This window comes from Moschus berezovskii, chromosome 18 (assembly GCF_049115385.1).
Source record: "Moschus berezovskii isolate FMDL1 chromosome 18, NW_MosBer_1.0, whole genome shotgun sequence".
Lineage (NCBI taxonomy): Eukaryota > Metazoa > Chordata > Mammalia > Artiodactyla > Moschidae > Moschus > Moschus berezovskii.
This window is the reverse complement of record NC_142477.1, coordinates 38,843,975-38,867,117: the sequence shown is the minus strand read 5'-3', so window position 1 is coordinate 38,867,117 and position 23,143 is coordinate 38,843,975. Positions and strand designations below refer to the sequence as shown.

At 44.0% G+C, this 23,143-nt stretch overlaps 2 protein-coding genes across 4 annotated transcripts in view; one reads left to right on the top strand and one right to left on the bottom strand.

Annotated features, from left to right (window-relative positions):
• The window catches only part of SKP2 (S-phase kinase associated protein 2), a 39,301-nt gene extending 22,836 nt beyond the window's left edge, over window positions 1-16,465 (bottom strand). Inside the window, exons 1-4 of the mRNA XM_055422171.2 lie at window positions 16,260-16,465; window positions 15,491-15,762; window positions 2,605-2,716; window positions 177-320 (exon numbers count right to left, since the gene is read on the bottom strand). Coding sequence (XP_055278146.1) covers window positions 177-320; window positions 2,605-2,716; window positions 15,491-15,762; window positions 16,260-16,303 — 572 coding nt within the window. The 5' untranslated portion in view covers window positions 16,304-16,465. The remainder of the gene's footprint in view (window positions 1-176; window positions 321-2,604; window positions 2,717-15,490; window positions 15,763-16,259) is intronic.
• Window positions 16,466-16,639: 174 nt separating this feature from the next.
• Window positions 16,640-23,143, top strand: part of LMBRD2 (LMBR1 domain containing 2) — a 62,231-nt gene continuing 55,727 nt past the window's right edge. For 2 of the 3 annotated variants that reach the window (XM_055422176.2, XM_055422174.2), the window contains exon 1: window positions 16,640-16,991. The gene's annotated coding sequence lies outside the window, so the exon portion shown is untranslated. Of the gene's footprint in view, window positions 17,209-23,143 lie in introns of all 3 variants that reach the window. The other variant, XM_055422175.2, reaches the window with a different exon arrangement.

The following is a 23,143-nucleotide window of genomic DNA, read 5'->3' as shown; positions in this document are numbered from 1 at the left end:
GAATGATGTCACTGAAACCTGTGCCATGTCTCAACACAAAGGCCACATGGCAACATACACAACCAACGTCCCACGCTGCACAGATGGCCTGTCCTAGGGCATATAGCTGGAGAGAGAGGAAAGACATTTCGATCTGTGTTCCTCCCCAAGATTTTCTGGGGACTTTTCTTTCTTACCTGAAATGTTCAACTAACGGTTGGTCCATAAAGGATCGTGGACAGCGGAAGGCAACCACCCCTCGGGACAAGAGCCGACCAACCACATCTGGGTAGAGGTTTCTGCCCGCGAGGTCTACAGTCTGCCAGAGAGACTCGTCAAACCTGGAAAAGAGGTGCTCCGTTTGGTGAGTCAGGGCACCAGTTTCTGGAGGCCCTCGACGCCGCTACGAACAACAGGACACAGCTACTCAGCTGCCCTGAAGCAAATTCTAAAGGCATGTTTGTTTCTGACTATACAATTACCTATATTGTTAAGGCACTACTGAATATTTCTTGGTCCCATTATGGATAAGCTTTCATCTTCCTCTTTACATGGATTTCATAGCTAGTTCAATGCTACCATGAGCCCTGCAATGATCTGGAACAGGAGAATAAAATTTCAGCATTCAATTCAATTCAATAACTTTAAGACTGTTCAAATCACTCAACTGATTATTGAACCAGTAGGTAGGTTCATAATAACCTCACTTGCCATTTTTGTGAAGCAAGAGCATGCTACTGCAATTACCCTAAAAAATGTACCTAAAAGAAGGAAAGTTTGTATGACTTTATTATGAGATACGGTTAGCAAATATCTATTAGGAAAAATCATAGTTCAGCTCCATTTTACAAAACCTTAAAATAAATGCATAGAAATACAGGAATACCTATGAACTAACGTGAAGAAAAGAGGTAAAAATGTTTATATTTGTGTTTCAAAAGCAAAAAAGCGGTAACAAATATAGTAAACAACATAAAGAAGTTTGAATACCCATAGATTAATTCAATTTAACAAAAGAAAACATGAGCTCAAGCCCGTCAGGGAACATTTTAAATGTTTACAAGAATTTTACTTTTTAATCCTACTTGAGATAAGCAGACCACTGGCTGGAGCTTTGAAATAATTCTGCATAAACAAATTGTCAACCTCTATTCTTAAGAAGACAGGACTGCCGTGCCTGGCATATAACAAGTTCAGGTATGCCGACCTCTCTGTAGTTCTTCTAAGCAAATATAGTCAGCCCTCCCTATCCACAAGGCTTCCCAGGTGGCACAGATGATAAAAAATCCGTCTGCCAATGTAGAAGACGCAGGTTCAACCCCTGGGTGGGGAAGATCCCTTGGCGGAAGAAAGGGAAACCCACTCCAGTATTCTTGTCTGGAGAATCCCATGGACAGAGGAGCCTGGTGGGCTACAGTCCATGGGGTCATAAAGAGTTAGACATGACTGAACAAGCACTCCCTATCCACGGGTTCCACATCCACAGATCCACGGATCCAGAGCCAGACTGTCCTACCCCATTTTATACAAGGGACTTGAGAATCCGTGGATTTTGGTATCCACAGGGGGTCCCGGAACCAATACCCAGTGGGTACCATGGGATAATTGTAGCCAAGTCCTGTAAATATCTGGAGTGTATTATTTCCAGAACACCTGTGAATGGAAGGGCAGGGGTTCCTGCGTTCTCACAGTGAGAGTCCTAGATGTTTGGAGGGAGAACAGAGCTAGATGGCCTTAAGCACAGAGCAAAGGCTGGCCAGAGCTGATGAGTAGGAGAAAAGGTGCAGATGGAAAAGCCCGTTATCGCCTTCCCAGCTCACCAACATGTCCCATGTGGAGCTCACCGTTCACATATTGAGAAGTATGGCCCCAAACCCAACAAAACCTGAACAATGAGCTGGGCACCACTTGAGCATCTTCATATTTCATGTTCACAAGGGCCATCATGTGACCCACCGGAAGTGACTTACCCCATTTGGAAAACTTCTATTTCCTGTATTCAGCAGAGCTCATGTTTATTGGATGCTGGGCCAGGCAGTATACCAGGAGTGACAGGGATACATGAAGGTATAGCTGGTTCTCATACGCCCAGTGGGCTGGGTATGAGTGGTGGGAAGAGAACTCGGGACTCTGTGTGGGACCCAAGTGGGAAACCAGCCACTGCTACTTAGGCTTCATGGGACCTGAGTGAGGGTCTGAGTCCCAGTTCCCTCATATATAAAATGGGATGATGGTGTATCCCCAGGCGGTGTGAGTGGTAAAGAATCCGCCTGCCAATGCAGGAGATGTGCATTTGATCCCTGGGCTGGGAAGACTCTCTGGAGGAGGAAATAGCAATCCATTCCTTAATTCCCTCCTGGAAAATTCCATGGACAGAGGAGCCTAGTGGGCTACAGTCCATGGGGTCGCAAAGAGTTAGACACGACTGGGCACACACATACACCTCCAGTAGACTCCTCCCTTATCTGTGAAATAAGACGCTAATTACTATCAAGAATAAGAAAATACCTAGTGTGCTTTGTGCTACTATATTCTTCTTGGTTTTCAATGTCAGCAGACCCAAATGAATAAAAACCCTTCTTTTTTCCTCCTGCACATACACTAAATGAGGTGAAAAATACTTACGCTAGATGATACCATCTCTTACAAACACTGGAGACTTTCAGGAGTTCAGGGAGGCACAGACAGGAAAAGATTCCTAAGAGCAGCTCGTCTGGAAGGGAGTCCCAAGAAACACCTTGGAGGGGGAAAAAAAAAGAATTGCTTTCCTTTTACCATTCTTTTCCCCTATCAAGTGTACTGAGCTTTTTCCTGCACTTAAAGATATACAACATGTAGCTTAAAAAAGGGAATTTTATGCTAAGTGAATTCCTCATCCTCATAATTCTTTTTCTGTTCACCCATGGTCTATGTTTCCTAAAGTGGGTATTGCTCAGCAAAGGAGAAAAGAGTATCAAGAATACTTTTCATAATATTCTTCTCTTTAGTACCCACCAGCCAGTCTCAGGCCTCTCACATCTTAGACGACAATGTCTAAGATACACGATGCTTCTGGGTTGCTAAGGAATACCTCACTCCTCTCTGAAGTGGATTCAGTGGTGGATTTATCAAGTAGTGACCTTATTTAAAAGGCAAACTAATCTTCCTCCCTCTTCTTCCAAGTTTGAGGGTGGACTCAGAAGTCCATTTACCTAAAAGTATAATATCAAAAGGCTGTTCTCATCTCTTAATTCAACAGACATGTCCTGAGTGCTTAGTTTGATGCCTGGGATGGGTTAAGGTGTTGGGAGAAAGCAGGTAACGCATGAGACAAAACACTTTTTCATGGAGCTTATGTTCCATTGGGGAAACAATCACATGATATTAGAAGACATGTTAAAAACTGTTCAATATTTTTAAAAAATTAAGTGATATGTTAACATTGCTTTTAATTTGATGTATTAAAAATAAAGAAAATGAGGAAGGTGTTAGAAAGTTTAAACACACAGCATACATACACACACACACACTCCCTCCACCATCAATAGCAATAACCTCCTTGTTCTGTTTTTTGTTTGGGGTTAATAATAAATTATGATAAGGGTTATATATTCAGTTCTTTGATTAAAACAACTATTTTCATTCTATTTTGACTCAACTCTATTTGTTAGTCTACTGAAACTCATCATTCATAGTTAAGGAGACTAAGTCTGTATTAGTAAAGATTTGGTCAAAATATCTCCTTCCACATTTTAAAATAAATGCCTAATACAAAATTCTGTAATAGTGAGTAATTGTGACGTGAATTTCACCACAATGGTGGTTCCTCTAATAACTGTGAAGTTTTATAGCTGGAGTTCCCCCCCAAACTTTTTAATACATTTGCTGTGTTTTCTTATATTAAAAAAAATATTGCATTCTTATTGAGAAAATTCTTGAAGAAAAGTTCAGTTACTTAAAAAGTATAAAACAGTTCCATTTTTCAGAGATATTTTTAAGTTATCTGGTGCACTTACATCCATTTTGTAAACATACAGTTTCCCAAACTGGTATTTAAAGAACATTCTTCTGAGAGATGTTAATATCTGTTCCACTACAAACAGTGGTTTGTGGTGTAAAATGGTATAAAACAATGGGGAAGGCCTTACTGAGCTGGTGATCATTGAGCAAAAGCTGAACACAGAGAAGGGGCTGGCCCTGTGAGTCCCTGGGGTGTGTTCTATGTGCAGGAGCAGCAGGTCTGTTGTGAACAGCAAGGAGGCCAGAGAAGACACAGGGAGCAAGTTTCAGGGAGCGCGGAAGAGGTCGGAGGGGGCCAGGTCATCTGGCTCTGACTCTGAAGGTGATGATGGGCTGCCAGAGTTCTGAGCACAGGAATGACAGGCTCTCATATAGGTTTTAAAAGGATCACTCTGACTGTGTGTTCAGAATAAACCGGAGGGAGAAAAGGGTGAATGCAGGAAAACCAGTTTTCTTAGTTTTTATAAAAGCAAACTCTAATTGCTATTCTACAAGTATTAAACGCTTACATATGAATAGAATAACACACAAAATCAGGATAATATGACCACAGCCTAGAAGGAAACAAGCACACACCAAAGAAACAGTGAGTGTTTTAGGTTAGAATTCAGAGTGGTTAGCGGGGTTCAATAACTTGCCTTCTTGGTCTCTCTCTAACTCCAGTCCATCTGCTACACCAGTGCTACCACTGTCCTCTCTCCCCCGTGATGGCTAATTTTAGTGTCAACTTGACTGGGCTAAGGAGTACCCAGATATTTGCTTAAATACTATACCAGGTGTCTTTGGGAGGGTATCTGGAGTGAGATCAACATCTGATCGATCAACTGAGAAAAGCAGGTTGCTGTCCCCAGTGTGTGCCTGCCTCATCCAATCCAAAGTGGGGCTGGAATAAAAGGCGGATGAAGGGAGACCTGGCTTTCTCTCCCACCTTTGAGCTGGAACCTGGGTGTCCTCCTGCCTTCAGGCCTGGACTGAAACTAACATGATCTACTCTCTGGAATCTCGGGTCTTTGGGACCAAAGATCATGGGACCCTTCAGCTTCTAGGACTACGTAAGCCAATGCCTTATTAATAAGCCTCCCTGTATCTCTTTATTTGTTCAGTGGCTCTGACAGTATTCTTGGGCTTCCCTTGTGGCTCAGCTGGTAAAGAATCCACCTGCAATGCAGAAGACCTGGGCTCGATCCCTGGGTTGGGAAGATCCTCTGGAGGAGGGCATGGCAACCCACTCCAGTATTCTTGGCTGGAGAATCTCCATGAACAGAAGAAACTGGTGGGCTACAGTCCATGGGGTTGCAAAGAGTCAGACACAACTGAGCAACTAAACACAGAACACACACCCCATTTGAAAGGTGTCAGTGTGTACTGAACGCGGACATTGCGATGGGCTCAGGGAGAAGATGATGGAGAGCTGGAGACAGCATGGAGGTGAGTAATAAGCATAAGAGTCCTGGACTCTGTGGACTCATTCCTGGACAATCTTTTGAAAACACCCCTCAATCAGATCCCTTCAAAGGTGTCCCTTGAATATTCAGTCTGAAGTCTATACTGCTGAGCATGAAATTCAAAGCTTTCTTATCGGGGCCCCACTCGGTTTTCTAGATTCATTATCTAGAAATGTGTTCCAGCCATTTGGAGCTACTTGGAATTTTCAGAATGAGTCATTCTGTGTCATATCTCAATGCCTCCGTACATGCTGTGCCCGCCTCTGACTGCTATTAATTTAACATCAAGTGGCCATTAACGCCCCAACTCCTATGGACAGCCTCCCAGGACATCACCAAAAACAGGCCGGTTTTTTAACCACAATTTTGCTATTTCCTTACTCACCTGTGTAGGCCCCCACAAGGCCACGAGATCTTGAGAAGGAGAACCTGATTTTTCTTTTAACAATCTTTGTACTCTGAGGAACTAGCACACTGTCCGGTACATGCAACCATTTATATTTACTTAACATGTGCTATCGGAGAAGGCAATGGCAAGCCACTCCAGTACTATTGCCTGGAAAATCCCATGGATGGAGGAGCCTGGTAGGCTGCAGTCCGTGGGGTCGCTAAGGGTCGGACACGACTGAGCGACTTCACTTTCACTTTTCACTTTCACACATTGGAGAAGGAAATGGCAACCCACTCCAGTGTTCTTGCCTGGAGAATCCCAGGGACGGGGGAGCCTGGTGGGCTTCCGTCTATGGGGTCGCACAGAGTCGGACACGACTGAAGTGATTAGCAGCAGTAGCAGCAGCAACATGTGCTATATGCTGAGGACTGTTCTACAGACAGAGATGAACAAGGTATGGCCTGCTCAGAGTCTGAGACACAGACAAACAAGAAATTTCAATCCAGGGTCACAACAGGCTGCAGAAGGGCTCAGGGTGCTGTGCTACATTGGGGACTGAGCTGGCACAGTGCTTAGGGAAGGAGGCTCCCTGGGAAAAAAAGAACATGTAGCTGCTCCATGAACCTCTAGAGAATCAAATAAAGGACTGAGGCTCTGAAGCCGAGGGGTAGAGGGAGGAAGGCAGACGATCCGCACTGACCCTAGACATGTTCCGGGGAGCAGCTCCTCAGTGTGGCAACTCCATCACACCACAAGGCTCCTGGGCCAAGGTCAGTGGGGGCAGAGGGTCTCCAGCATGATTCCTGCTCCACAAATTGGAACAAAGTTTTCCTTCCATTAATTCTTAACTCCCTGACCTCTGCTATCTCTTGCGTATACAGATCAGATGTTAGCATTTCATTCGGCAAAAAAAAAAAAAAAAAATTATACTTAGCCACTTTGAATCTAGTCTGTTGAGATTTTTACTATGATCTGTAATGACTACCCTGACAGTAGGTGTCTGCCCTCCATCCCCGCCAAGTGTGAGTACTGGATCGAGGAAGGAGCACAGCCCCGACTGGAGTTTGATTGCATTGTCTCCACGTCAGCAAACCTTAAGCGAGCTACTCAACTCTTCTGGAGCTCAGTTTCATCTGCAGGAAAGGGACTAAAAAGGCTTATCTTGCAAAGTTGTTCACTATGAAGATTAAATAGCTCATGTCAAGGTTACAAAGCAGAGAGATAAACTGCCTCTTTTTTGCTTCTATTCCTCTCCTTTCTCCAAAAACTCTGTATGTTTTACTTTCGTGGCCTTTTCCTTTCAGTGCTGCTTAGAATCTTCACCTATGTGAAAACATCCATCTCTGAGTAGGAGTTGGACAAGGGCTGCCTGGTATGATTTACTGAGACCCCAAAACAGCCTTCTATCTAGGTTTAATTAAAGAATTAAATTAAATTAAAAGATGTTTGCTCCTTAGAAGTGCAATGACAAACCTAGACAGCATATTAAAAAGCAGAAACAAAGGTCTGTATAGTCAAAGCTATGGTTTTTCCCGGAGTCATGTATGGATGTGAGAGTTGGACCAAAAAGAAGGCTGAGTGCCAAAGAATTGATGCTTTTGAACTGTGGCGCTGGAGAAGCCTCTTGAGAGTCCCCTGGACAGCAAGGAGATCAAACCAGTCAATCCTAAAGGAAATCAATCCTGAATATTCATTGGAAGGACTCATGCTTAAGCTCTAATACTTTGGTCACCTGATGTGAAGAGCTGACTCACAGGAAAAGACCCTGATGCTGGGAAAGATCGAGGGCAGGAGAAGGGGGAAACAGAGGATGAGATGGTTGGATGGCATCATCGACCCAATCGACATGAGCTTGAACAAACTCCAGGAGATAGTGAAAGACAGGGAAGCCCGCTGGAGTGCTGCAGTCCATGGGATCACAAAGAGTTGGACATGACTGAGTGACTGATCACCTTATCAACAACAATCTAGGTTTGGGATCCAGGAAATACTGGAAAGAATAAAGAGAGACATTGAAGGGCAGGAAGCCAATGTGGGCATGTGAGGAAGCAGATTATAACTATGGGCTTTAATCTGCAGGGGACTCCCAGGAAACATACAGCACCTGCCCCAGATGCTGGGGCGCTTAATCCGTCATCTGCTGTCAGTCATTGGATGGGGGCTTCTGGGAAGGGGTGGGAATGTTGACTCCCCAGCATGCCTGCCCAGGGAAAGCCCTCAAACACAGAGTGTCATCGATGTGGAGAAAGCCCTTGGCATAAAAGGGAATGGTGAGCTTTAAGGAGCTATGGATGGGGAAGAAGTGTCAGGTAAAAATAGTGGGGAAAGGAGATAGGGAGGCTTGTTGCCAAGTAAAGGGCAGGAGAAATCAATAAATTAATGAATGTGGTGCTTCCCACTTTAATGGGAAGACATAAGAAATCAGCAACTTAGAATAAGAGATCAGTAATTCAAATGCTTCCCAGGTGGCACACTAGTGTTAACCCGCCTGACAATGCAGGAGATGTAAGAGACGGGGGTTCGACCCATTGGTTGAGAAGATATCCTGGAGGAGGGCAGGGCAACCCACTCCAGTATTCTTGCCTGGAGAATCCCATGGACAGAGGAGCCTGTTCATAGGGTCGCAAAGAGTCGGACATGACTGAAGTCACTTAGCACACAACTCAAATGCTAGAAGGAAAAATTTGGCTCTGTGATGAATGCAGGTGTTTGCTGAGGACAGCAAAGCAAGGCATTGAAGCCACACAAGGAAGCTAAGTAAGTCTAGAACTAGGAAGGCTTTGCATTGCAATGTCCATCTTCATCTGCCCAACTCCTACTCATCCTTCAGACCTCAGCTGAACTGTCTCTCCCTCGGAGGAGCATTCCCAGGTGACCAGCACAGCCCCCACACCTAGACAGGCACATGGAGACCCAGCACAATGCCTGGCACACCACAGACATTCTCAAAATCATTGCTCAATGCAGTATACCTTTTACTGCCCCTTCACACAAACCATGAATGTGCTAATTCTGTTTCCATTGACTGATTAACCTTCCTTAACCAATTAACTGCCACACCTGGTGCCTAAGACAAACTTGGCGACGAACATTAGAAAGTGTTCAATATTTCACAAGGAATGACTGACACCTAAGAGAAGAATGCTGGCTCTATTTCACAGACAGGTAAGAGTGTGGGCCTCTCAGGACCAGTTTCCTCATTTATCAAATGACAAGGCTGGCCTAGGGCTCCACTTCAACAAACATTCCTGGGTGTCTGACTAATGCTGGAGAGTGTAAGCACAGTCCCTGTCTGTTGGCCTCACTGGGAGGCAAACTAATAAACAGAAACACAACCCCACATTTACAACTGCCATTTACTGAAAGCCCTAAAGAGTCTCATACATTTATTAATGCCTGTGAGTCTAATGCTTGCCTTGTGTCCTAGGATGTAGTGCCCCATTTCACAGATGAGGACATTTGTCTTGGTAGGTTTATTTATTAACTGCACTGAGGTGCTAGCAACTATCAGGTGGCAGAGCCAAGAAGTTAACATGGGACTCTTCTGTCCATTTCCAAACCCCACAACCTGAGGTGAAGGCACAGAGCCACAGAGGAGAGTGTCTGAAGGCTGGAAAGGTGGCACAGGGCCTGCCAAGGAATGGCACGGCCCTGGAGGTGTTCAGGGGAATGAGGCTGAAGACTGAAACCCAGAAACAAAAGCAGTGTCCTCTATAAGTCAGGGGAGGGGCTTCAAGAGATGATGTAACTCCGACTAAAGGGATAAGGTCACACAACTAGCAAATGGCCCAGTGGTAATTCAAGCACAGATCTGACTTCAAATCCTGTCCTTTGTCTACCCTAGAATTCTCTCTCCTGTTCTGACTTAATTTTCTAAAATGAAGAGATATTAAAAAAAAAAATCACGCTTTTTTAAAAGGTGAGAGTCACCTCATACAACGAGTTGACTCACTGGAAATGACTCTGATGCTGGGAGGGATTGCGGGCAGGAGGAGAAAGGGACGACAGAGGATGAGATGACTGGACGGCATCATCGACTCAATGGACATGAGTTTGAGTGAACTCTGGGAGTTGGTGACGGACAGGGAGGCCTGGCGTGCTGTGATTCATGGGGTCGCGGAGAGTCGGACACGACTGAGCGACTGAACTGAACTGAAACCTGACTTGCTCTGGGAAAAGGAATCCTTCAGGGCTTGGGAGGGAGAGCGGAGGGGAGAGGGAGTGAAACAAGCTCTCAATGGGTCAGTGAGCATATGGATGGGGCAATGGCTGGGAAAAACGCACAGCCCCTCTGAGCAGCCAAGTACCCACACCTCCACGGAGCTGATCATAGGACAACACTGATTCTAGGGCCCCTGGTGGGAGTGAAGGCGGGGGAAGGGTGTCACAGCCTGAAACTGGATGCTGTTCCAACAGATGAGACAGAAGTCTGTCTTCATACAGCTGCCCCAGTGGCCAGTATCCAGGCTTGGGATATGCTCAATCTAATTTTACTTGCCATAGTTAATTCTCAAAACACCCACCATCTGTTTCCTGGATTCCTGACTGCACTGCTGCCTGGCCTGTCTGCTCAGAGGATGACAAAGTCCAGAGCAAGTCTTTCTTCTACCCACCTCTTCTAAAACCCCCGAGGCTGCACACCAGACCTGCACAGTAAGCAAAATAATTAAGCCCATGGACTCTAATCTTCAACAACATGAAAGCAATTAAACACACTTTGGAGCCATGAAAGGTGAAAACTGGCTAGATTCACAAACTTGCTAGTCACCAGCCACAGCCACCAGCATTTCCATTCATTCCTCTGGTGCAAAGTCAGCTGTCCACTTCTGTAACCTCATCATCTCCCATGCCTCTTAAAAGTCCTGGGGAAATAATGCTTGCTTAAGAGTTTTTGATGCATGAGGTCTTTACAGTATAGGTAACGTCTTCTTACTCGACATGTTTATTTCTTGAAACATCACCCACACTCAGATTCAAACTCCAGAGTGCCCAATATTTGACTCTTAAAATTGCTCTTTTCTTTAAGCACAGATAATTGTATCTGAAGGATAAGCATGCACTGCTGTTCAAATCTACTGCTTTTTTAAGAGTGGAGGTTCACCTCCTGTTTGCTTCTGCTTGCTTGTTTTAGGTATTAACGATCCATGCTTCCTTTCTGGGAGACTATAGATTCTGCCATCTGGGATGAGGTTTCCTTCCTCTTCTATAAATCATTAAGAGACAACACTCGACAATGCTAACTCTTGGTATTTTAGCTTTTTTATTTTTTGGCTGGTTGGACAAAACTGAAAAAAGCAAAACAGGAAAAAGCTAAAATAGGGGTCCTCAATGACCCCTTCAACCCCACACTTCAATGAGAGACTTTCTCAACCCTGGGATGTGAGAAGACTAAGAAACCATGGAAATTGGGATTCAGGTAATTAGGTACAGGATACAAGGTCAAGAAGAGCAGGATCTTTGGTCTGTTGTGTTCACTGCTGGATCCCCATCTCTAGAATGATGCTCTATCAACACTGCTGAACGAATGAAAGGAAGCTACAGGGTAAACACAGGTGCCTGGGAAGGGTCCGTAAAGGCTCTCATAGAGCTGAGTTTTGGAGCTGTGGGATAAGATTGAGTGGTGAGTCATGAAATCAATTTTGTCTGATTAGCGTTGTTTTGAAAGAATGGAAGAGAATAGGAAATACCTTAGTAAGGAAAAAACTAATTTTGTGCAATTTCAGTTTAAGATATACACCCAAGATTGCAATGGAAAATATATTTGTTATTGGTTATTAAAAAAAAAAAGAGGAAAAGCATTTGCCTGGAGATACTGAAAAAGCAGATTCCCATGCTCCAGGCAGGACTTCTGGGATGAGAATCTCTGGAATTTTGCACTTTGAACACGTTCCCTTGGGGATATCAGCAGACTCTAAACTTTGGAGTCTCTAGTCTGAAAACCACTGTGGGGCCTGGAATTTCAAGCAGTTTAACAGCCATGGGAAAGCTGATCAACAAATTAGTTTGACAGCATTTCCACAGCTATCTTCTGTTTGGGAGGTCGGAGTTGGGGTTGTGGGTAGGCAGGAGAAGACAGGGGACCAGGGCAGGCATTTAACAACCATGAATAAAACGCAGTTGTTCTCTTTCTGTTCATTACTGACCTCATCACCAGGCCATTTCCTCCCAACTTCTTCCACACATTCATCCCAAGGGCCACTCAGACCTGTCCTGGTACCGGTTGGCCACAAAGTTTCCATCTTCCAAACTGAACAGATGAAGAGGATTTAGTCACCAGATGGGAGCCTGGCTTGGAGCCGGCAGAAAAGAGAGACTGTGGAGTGAAGAACCAAGAAAACCCCACATAGCCCAGGGCCACTGTCATCAGATCACTATGGAAAGCAGGTGTGGTCCGTTCCAGCCTAATCCTGCAGAGCTCTCAGCCACCTGTCCTAACAACTGCAGACAAAACTCGCTACAATGATGATCCAGCGCCGCCAGAGGCCCAGGCTCCTGATGGCCCACTGGGAACGCGCTATACCAGCTGTTCCTCACCCTGCAACCCCCCTGCCCCCCATACCAATTTACCAATCACTATGGTGCGAATTCCACACACCCGCACAGCATACCAGTGGTTTCCCTCCCTGCCTCTCTCTGAGGTCACAACAAACAGAAAAGTCATGATTTTTTTCCTCTCACTTCCGATAAATACATCTGAAGTCAATTTTAACAATCTTGACACAGAGACTGAACCGTTTCCAGGTCCTTCTCTCTCTTCCAGAGCCTCTGCTTTGCTGAAGGGCAGGAGGAAGCGTGCCCACGTGCAGTGAGGATCACCATGAGAAGCTTCGGGTCATTTTGGTACAAGGGGCTCCCTTCCTCTGGCCACCTACAGCACTTGCTACCTGAGCCACTCAGCAGCTGCTAGTGTATGAGCTGCCATCTTTGGCTGTGAGCTTCTCTCACCGCGCATCCTCTTCTCTCAACTTGTACTGCAATGTCCTAGAAGACAGCAGCCATGCCTGAATCTTCCATCTTGTTTCCTTACTGCCTTGCTTTAGAAATGTCGTTTGTCTTTCCGTCTGTGTGTGTGTGTGTGTGTGGAAGGACACAGAGGACACACAGCAATCACCCTCCACGTCAGATGCTATCAGCGCTGGACAAAGTTGTCAAAAGCCGCTCATCTTAGCAGGAAGCGTCTTTCACCACATTTGGTTAGTCAAGCACCAAATTGCTCCTGCTGCATTCCTGACACTAAAAATAGCAGGGACATTCAATTTTGAAGAAAAAAGATCTACATGAACAGGGCCAGACTAACAGGATTAAGGACAAAAGATAAAGTGAAGTAGCCTCTCAGCTAGGTATCTTTTGTCCACCAAATTAACTGGGTTTACTTACTGTTACATGCAGGGAGCATGCTAGCTGTTTCATGTGTACTCTTTCATTTAATCTTACAGTACTCTATGACGCTGGCATTACTATCCCATTGCACAAAGAAACTAAGGAACTGAGGGCTCAAATAGCTTCCCAAGGTTGGTAAACAGCAGGATTTGGATTCAAAGCCGTATCTGTCTGACTTCACCACAATCCTTACTGCCTTTCTGATTAATCCAATACCTAATATAGATCCTCAGACCATAATTTGAAAGTTCTCTTTTCTAAAGAAAGGGTCAGAAGCCAAAATATCTTTTATTCCTTTTTTAAAAAAAATTTTGTTCAAGCAAGCAAGCGATCAACCAACCTTTCTCAAAGAAAACCAGATGGAGGAATTCAGGAATATACTTAATTTACCCTGGCTCTGCAAGACTTCATCTTTATTTCTCGACTGTCTCTTCTTCTCCATCATGACCCACGCAGTTTCAATTTAGACTATGATCACTTCTGCAATTTCAAAACCTTTCTCTGTCCACTCTAATGTCAAAATCTATCCAGAAGTTGCTTAGCACCACTCCCACACCTTTGAACAAGTCTCTAAGCTTTTTCCTCAAGTCCTCAAAGTTTAGTCTCAAGACACCAGTGTATCCTTTTCAAAGGTCACTCAGCAACTCTGCTCAACTACACCTCTAGCCCAATTCTCACTACTATTCTCCCCACTGTTCTTCTACTCTTGGAATATGGATGGCTTCCTTGCTGTTCCTTGAACAAACACAACATTCCCCTGGTCCAGGACCTTTGCACTAGCTGCTCCTTCTGCTTGGGGCTCTTTTCTCCAAGATAATTGCATGGCACATTCCTTCATTTCCTTTATGCCTTTGCTCACTGTCCAAGTGAGGCTTTCTTTCAATACCCTGCAAACCAGCTTCCCATTCCAGGACCTCCTGTCCCTCTTGGCTTGTTCTATTTTTGTTTTTAGCCACAGCCCTTATTCTAACATACTACACACCAGATTTATGCATACTGCATCCTCTTTCTAGAAGAGAAGCTCCATGAGGGTAGAAATGCTTTCGTTTTGCTCACTGCTGTATCCCCAGTACTTAGAACAATGCCTAGCACAATGTGCTCAGCAAATATTTTCTGAATTAATGTTTTACATGGCTTGCCACTAAGAAAAACTGATAACCCCAGGTCAACGCACAATGTTTACCCTATGGTTCTGAGTATTCCTGGAGCTCTGATCCAGTGTGGGAGGCAGTTATACATCACTTTGAGAAGCCTGGAAACAGAGAGCTATTTAGAGGGGAATGACGTAGTGGAGTTCTACATTTCAGTCAGTCCACTCTAGCTCTGGGGAATGGATCTGGGGAGGATAAGGCTCTGAATTATGAGTCCATTCCTAAATATGAGAAATATTTAGGAGACAAGAGGGAAAGATTCAATGATTGGCTGTATGTTGGGGGGATGGTGAGAATATGACTGACCTTTAGGTTATGGGGTTGGGGAAACTGAACAGATAACACAGTGAGTAATGGAGACAGCATAAAGAATAATTCCTCTTGGGAATGGATCTGGAAGGAAAGTCTTTTCCCCTTGGCTCAACATTCACTTCAGCAGTCCCTTGACAAATAACTAAAGTGATTATGGTAAAAGGCTCAACCACGGCTACAGAGCAGCCAAATATAAACAGAAAGAATTCTATGGATCATTGCTTTGTTTCCATTTGTCAGAGGTATTGAGCTGGCCTTTAACCAGAAAGAGTCCCTTCTAAAGAAAAAGGAAGGAATGTCTTTTCACGGGTTACAAGTCAGTTCTGTCTCTGAAGACACACACATACCACCATTTCTGTAAGCACAACCAGTTGTCTGGTTTCTTTGGAAAATAACTTAAGAATTGGGCAATTTTAAAAGGACCCTATCTGGGCTTCCCTGGTGGCTCAGAGGTAAAGAATCTGCCTGCCAATGCAGCAGTCACCGGTTCCATCCCTGATCCGGGAAGAGATCCGGCATGCAGCAGAGCAACTGAGCCCCCAGAGCCACAGTAACTGAGGATGTGTTCTAGAGCCTGGAACCCGCAACTGCTGAGTCCACATGCCCCAACTACCGAAGCCCCTCCGGCCTAGAGCCCGTGCTCCCCCATGAGAAGTCACTGCAACTGGAGAAAAGCCCGGGCAACAATGAAGACCCGGGACGGACCAAAATAAATAAATTTAAATAACAATTTTTGAAAAAGGGCCCCATGCTAAAGACCCCTAAACAAAGGTTTACCGACAAAATATTTTAATACACACTGACTGGGCTTGTATTTTACCCTCATACCTTACCTGGAAAGTTCTCTCGGTTTAGCTTAGGTCTGCGGACAATCACAAAGTCCTTGTCATTCCCTTTGCTTTTCAGCCGTTTTCGTGGGGGGCTCTGTGGGTGGCCCAGGTTTGAAAGCAGTTCCTGGGGGATGTTCTCACTGTCCACCTCCTCCTTCTCCAGGGCGGAGACCCCCATTCCTGAAAGCAGTTCAGAAGTCTTGCTAGAATCCCATCCCCACGTGAAACTGGTGGTAACGTTGCTACTCTGGTCGGGTATCTCCTGGAGGTGTTTCCTGCAGAAACGCACAATAGCCCCACGTTCCTTTCAAAAACACGCCCGTAAATAATTCCCAGACAGGCCTAAAGGAAGCTGCAAGCTATGCACCGCAGAAAGCTTTCACAGCAGCTAACTGAACTGCATTTTTACATGCCGGCGGCGAGTTCCCAAGAATAAAAGAGAAAATAACCGAATACATCGAAAAGGCTTTTCGATTTCCGATCATGCAGAAGGCCTCAAGAATTCCTTAAAAGTGGAGGGAACATACAAGGAAAGAGGCAGGGCAATCACACACTGATTGAAAACAGCAGCAGGAAAGCCCAATAAGGGAAGACAAATAACATCCACGCTGATCACCGCAATAAAGCATCCACCCATCCACGTTTTCCCAAAGAGGCTAAGCAACCATTCACATTACAGCATTACTAACAATATTAGCAAGTAGCAAAACACGTGGCCTAAAAGAATTAAGATGGTCCATTCATGTTCTGTCTCCTTCTGCAATCGGTTTACCTGTGCATGGCGTCCGCAGGTTCGGGAGTTTTAAATGCGTGCATTAATTACAGAGGTGCCCGCCTCCCGGATTCCCGCTTTGGCGCGCGACGGCGCAGTGCGTGCGGCGCAGTGCGTGCGGCCACCGGCTCGCTGCAGCGAAACCCGCGAACTCTATCAACGTTCCATCCCAGCAGCGCGCGCAGAATTCTCCAGCCAGCAGACTCTCCTCCGCAGCCGTCGTCTGAGGCCCCGCTGCCTGCTGGGAATTGTAGTTTCTACCCAATCTGGTAGTCCGGCTGCCTCGCCACTACTTCCTTTCCTTGCAGCTTTGCCGCCTTCGAGATACCCACAACCCCGCGCGGCTGCGGGACCGGACGACCCACAGGGTAGGCGGGGAGGCGGAAGCGGGCGGTGCTTCGGCTGACGGGGGAAATGTCAGCTGCTTGACTGGGGTCGGGGTTTCCTTTCTCGGGGACCCCTCCCCCGGCCTTTTGGCGACTGCCACCGCTGTCGCCAAGGAGTGTGGGTCCCCAGCCCTGTAAGGCTGTAGCGGCCGCGGGGTTTCCAGGCCCTTCTGGACGCTGTCCGGCGAGATCGGACGGTGAGCCCGAGGAGGAGAGCGTGAGGCACTCTGAGGTGGGGGCCGAGCGCGGACTGAGAGAGAGGGGCCCGGAGACCCCGAGAAGCCGCCGTCGCGGGGCCTCCGTCCCAGGCAGCCGAGTGGAGGCCGTGGCACGCCCTGCCGGCCAGGTGAGAGGCCGCGGCGGTGGGCGTCACACCTGCTCCCCTCTCTGCCTGGAGCTGCGTACTCCACCCGGGTGAGGGCGGCCCTGAGGACCAGGTCTGTGGACAGGACCCTTTCCTTCCGTGTGAAATAGGCACCACGGCAACGACGCTCGATTCACAGTCGCCGCCAAATCAGAGGAGGCTCGTGAGAGCGTTTTGTAAACGAAAGCGCGGTTCAAAGGTGAGGCGGAGGTTTAATTTTAGGGGAGCAGGAGATTCCGGTGAGTACCATGGGAAAGCTGAGCATCCCCCGGCAGCCTTGACAAGCCCCATAAATGCTAGCATGAGAACAAATAAGGTGAAACTATTGTTTGCAAAAGGCTTTCCGTGCCACGCCAGCGGCCACCAGCAAAGCCATTCGATTGCTGTCTCAAAAAAAATTCTGTTTGCCTCACGTCCTAAAAGCCAGCTGCTTGCTGTTAGACTATATCCACGGAGAAAAGTTTGGAGATGGTTAGGGAGTGCCATTTTCTGGTTAGGATGACCGTGCGAAATCCATTGTGCAAATGTTCTATTACTGTGACCCTGGGAAAACAGTGGAAGAGAGAAGGGGAATAACTTCCAACCCTAATAAAAATGGGGAGGATTTATAAAGTTCAGAAATAACCACCCAGCGTCATCACAAAAATACTAGAATATCACTTAAGCATGCTCTGTGGCATACCTTCTTATTTCTTTAAAAAAAAAATTTCAATTTACACTGGAGTTAAATCTCCCTTGCTTGTGTATCAGCTTGTTTCAGGCTTGGTGCATAGCTTGAAATGGAACCATCTCTTAACAGAGGAGGGCGTTCGTGATCCTTTAGTAGTTTATTCTTGAAACTAGGTAAAACTGGTGTAAAGAATGGATCTGTTCACTGATTGATTCTAGTTGAAACTAGATGAAGAATACTAAGCTGAATGTTTACAATTCATTAAGTTAATGTTACATGGAAAATATTTTAAATGCAGTGTTCTGACTTATTACATGAAGTTATCGCTATGATATTTTGGCTAAGGAGAAAGCAGTAACCTGCTTGAAGTCTGCATCCTTTCTCTTAAAATTGCAATTCAGAGGAAATATTTAGTCTTCTTCAGGAAAGTGAACAAGACAGAGGGAGCTTATAAACTAATGGAGAAGAAGGAATTAACAACAAAAAAAATTTTAATGCCATGGTGAGAGTAAAGTTTTGAAATATAATTGAAAGAGGGCACTTTAGATAGAGGTCTTATAAAGTGTTAGTCGCTCAGTCCTGACTCTGGGACCCCATGGACGGTAGCCCTCCAGACTCCTCTGTCCATGGGGATTCTCCAGGCAGGAATACTGGAATGGGTAGCCATTTCCTTCTCCAGGGGATCATCCCGATCCAGGAATCGAACCCATGTCTCCTGCATTGCAGGTGGATTCTTATTGTCTGAGCTATCAGGGAAGCCCAATAATTGAAAGAGGGCACATAGAGCTCTTATAAGGAAGGTCTAATAGGATGATTCTAAATTTAAAAATGAGAAATATCCTTGTGCTAGGATTTAGCCTGAGAGCTAGGAAACGTTTCTAGTTTTCAGAATATTTGAAATATCTGAATTAGTGGAAACAAGGTCCTTTACGGGGCTTCAGAGAGAGCCTGTCAACTTGGAAAATCAAAGTGTTCAAATTCTAGAATAGATATTGCTCTAATAGTTAGCCCTGGCAGCAGAAATATTTTAGCTTATGAAAATGGAATCATTTCTGCATTGCTTCTAATCATGGCTTTTCTCTTAATATATTAAGGAAAAGGTTAACTTGGTAAATTGGTTCTTTAAGGAATTGTGTCCATTGAAGGTTTGAGATTATTAGCTACATAGAGTTTCCTGTCTGGTCTTTCCAAGAACTGCATTGTGATTGCTACTGATGTGGATTATTTTGTTTTCCTGATTAAGGTTATTTATTTAATACACTCAGCACACCCCAAGTCCCATTTTAGTGAGAGAAGTATACCATATTTCTAGAATTACTAGATCAGTATCTAGGACAAATACATTTTAAATATATCTGCAAATGTCATTAGAGTGAGTAATTTCTAATTTGAAAGTTTCAGGTAGAGTACAGAGTGACTTTGTAAATTGGAAAGGTGTTTCTCATACATGGGACAAGAACATAGTTACAGGATGATCCATATTAGGGCATAGAACTAGCTTATGTGTACATATTTACGTATACATATATATTCAATATTCAGTAGTATATTATTGGGGGTTCCCTGGTGGCTCAGATGGTAAAGAATCTGCCTGCAGTGTGGGAGACCTGGATTTGGTTCCTGGGTAGGGAAGATCCCCTGGAGGAGGGCATAGCAACCCACTCCAGTATTCTTGCCTGGAGAATCCCTATGGACAGAGGAGCCTGGCAGGCTACAGTCCATCGGGTCGCAAAGAGTCGGACATGACTAAGAGACTAAGCACAGCACAGTATGTTATTGTTTTTGAAAATCAAATGTGACAAAGGAGATTCTATTAAATAGAAGTGTGATGTGCTTTTTCCTTAGTTCCGTAATAGCATGAAGTAAATCTTAAGATTCCTTTAGTTTTTTTACATTATTTAGCTTAGGTGAACAAAAGACTAACAACAGTTACATAGCAAGAAGTATCTATCTGCTCATCAAAATTCAAAAGATTCTTTTTCCTTCAGTTAATTTTAAAGTAGATCTTTTAGTTCTTTGCAGTTTAATGTTCTCTACAATGGGCAGGTTGGGGCAAGAACAGAAGGGTTCTTTCCCAATTCTGTTTTGCTCTGTGCTTTCTTTTTTACTTTCATCTTGTAACAGTCATGTTTTATCCTTGTTATGTCAGACTTACCTGCAAAGTTACACAGTTAGTTAGATTCTATATTAAACATGGCTTTATTAGCACTCTATCTTGATATATCTAAAAGAATAACAGGAGAATGTGTCTTTGTTCACGGACATGAAATTAAATGAAAGCTGAGCAAAAGGAATAACTTAAACAGTCTAACTTGCATTAGAAAAGTATGTCTGGAATGGATTAAAGACTCCAGTGTCCGGTATCCTAATTGTGAGCCTGGCTCTGTAGTCAGGATGCCTCTGTTTGAATCCCACTTCTTACACTCTCTTGTGCCATTTTCTCTGTTAAACGGGGATACTAATAATCCTTTCTTACTGGGTTGTGAAGTCTAATTCGATAAAGCATGTTAAGTGCTAGCAAAGTGCTTGGAATCTATTTAATAGTTGGAATCTATTTAATAGCTAATTAAAAGAGTCTGATGCTGGGAGGGATTGGGGGTGGGAGGAGACGGGAACGACAGAGAATGAGATGGCTGGGTAGAGTCACCGACTCGATGGACATGAGTTTGAGTGAACTCCGGGAGTTGGTGATGGACAGGGAGGCCTGGCGTGCTGTGATTCATGGGGTCGCAAAGAGTCAGACATGACTGAGCAACTGAACTGAACTGAATTCAGTATTAGTTACTTTTTTAAAAAAAAATTATTTTGCTACTGGGAAATAGTCTATGGATTATTTTCTAATTACTGAAGTGAATCTTATAATCTCTTCACTGAAAATCTTTAAGAATTCATTGTAATGGATCCAGTTGTTTTCTTCTTACCTACTTAATGATTGCTGCCTCTCTCATGCCTTGCCAAAGGTGAAAGTTTGAATATGTCCATTTTTCTTCAAAAGGGCTTGTTACACTTTGGAATTCAGTTCACCTGGTTGGTTTGCTAACTTGGCTCATTTATTAAAGATGGCTTCAAAAGATGTTATGCCTTTTTTACATTTTTAGAGTGGGAGTTAACATTCTCTTGTGGTAGCTGAATTGTCCTTATACCTGAAATCGTTTAATGTGGAATTAATGATTATCTTTCAAAGATTTAAATTTTGACTGGCAGTACTGTTGACTTCTATTACTCACATCTGGTTCTGTTCTAATTCTTTTGATTTTTCATTTTTTGGATCTTGAGTTGTCTCCTAGTTCTTATGCACATATCTGAGTAAAGATACATATTTAAGTTAACACAACCTATGTGATGAATCATTAGGTCTAGTTGAAATTTTTTTATTCAATTTCAGAGTCTGGTTTTGACAAGATGTTTGTCTGTGTTCTCTTGTTCAGTTGATACCAATCTTTCCTTCCTATCTCCCTTACCCCCCTTTTGGAAAATATTTGGGATGGGATGTTTCAGATTCCAAAATGATCTTAACCTGTAAATTTTCTACTTAAAGTGTGTTTAGTCTGAAAAATTATTATCAGCCATAAAGTACTCAGGAAATAGTACTCCAAGTCAGTAACATAAACAGTACTCAGTCCTGACCAACTCTTTGCCACCCGTGAACTGCAGCGCGCCAGGCCTCCCTGTCCTTCACCATCTCCTGGAGCTTGCTCAGACTCATGTACCTTGAGTCAGTGATGCCATCCAGCCATCTCATCCTCTGTCGTCCCCTTCTCTTGCCTTCAGTCTTTCCCAGCATCGGGGTCTTTTCCAGTGAGTCAGTTATTCACATCAGGTGGCCAAAGTATTGGAGCTTCAGCGTGAGTCCTTCCAATGAATATTCAGGGTTGATTTCCTTTAGGATTGACTGGTTGGATCTCTTTGCAGTTCAAGGGGACTCTCAGGATTCTTCTCCAGCGCCGTAGTTCAGAAACATCAGTTCTTCGGCACTCAGCTTTCTTTATGGTCCAACTCTCACATAGTGTCTTGATGATTGGTAAAAGACTTGAGTTGAGACTTTATGAATTGGTCTTTTCAAAGGTAGACTGTGCCTGCATATCAGGTACTAAACTTTGAGTGAATGGATTGGCGTTTTGATTTTTGAGTAAAACCTACTTTTGCTGCTGTGGTGTTAATGTCCACTTATGATATTAATAGCTTTATGTCTCCTTTTCATTTCTAATCACGTGAAACTAACTTTTGATTTGCCTCTAAATTTTAGTGTTTTTTTTTTCCTCTTAGCCTAAACACGCTGTTTAAATAAACAGTAGTATTTTAGAAGGACCATTGTTCTCAAAGAAATATTTGCCCTTTTGTCTCTGATTGTGTTTTTGCGTAGCTACACCTCATTGCAGTTCAGCAAATGATTCATTTTGATTCGCCTCCATTTTCATAATTTGCCTAGACGAATGGATGACATTGGTGTGTCAGGTCTTCCTCTTGACGTGGCTTTGAGGAGTATTCTGTCACTTCACAAGGGACAGAACACAATAGATAGATGAAAGGGTGTTTGGCCAACTTGTAGACCTAGAGAGGTAATCTTACTTTGTCAGGGGAGGCAAGGAGAGCCATTTCTGTGACCATGAAGCTCGTTTTTTGTTTTATAGGAATAAGTGTGACACAAACTGTCGAAACCACAGAGACTGAGGAGCAAAAAGCCTTTGGTATCCACTCATTGGTTTTTTGGGGGGCAGGGGGGCTGAGATGGGGAGACCATTTAGGGTAAAGCTATGTTTTGAGACCATTGAGGCAACTAGTTATCTTCTAGAAGCACAGGATGTGAAGGAGGTGGAGATTAACAACTGACATTTGTTGAAGACCTACTATGGAACTCTTATTTGGTGTTTTATAATTCATTTGATCATCATAGCAATGTGTGTGAGGTGATCATATATTCTCATTTAACAGCAAAAATAACTAAAATTACACAATTATTAGAGTTGGGATTTGGAATCCAGGTTTACCATGATATATAATAAAACATTTGTGTTTAAAAATAGTTCTAATTCTAGGCACTTAATAACACCACAGCAAAAATTTTCATTGCCTAGTTGCTATGTGTTTTGCTTTTGTATTACTACACTGATTTTTAATTGTACTAAAATTACAAAAATGCATGTTTATTAGTTTAAGTTAAAAGCACACACATACCAAAGAAAGCACAAGGAAGGTAGAAGAAAGTAGAAGTCATCTCTTGATCACTTTGTGACAACTGCTGTTAGTTTTTTGATGCATATTTGTCGATGCATATATGTGTGTTTCTTTTGTATACTCCCTAAGATCCCACTTAACATCTCTAAAGTGTCCCTCTGGATCTCATCTTTCTTCTAGACTGAAGGAATCTGGTGGGCTCCTTTCATCATTGTCTTTCTATTAGGTGGTCCTTAACTCTCACAGATTCCTGCTCCCATAGGTCATGGCTAGGTTACCAAGATTAGTG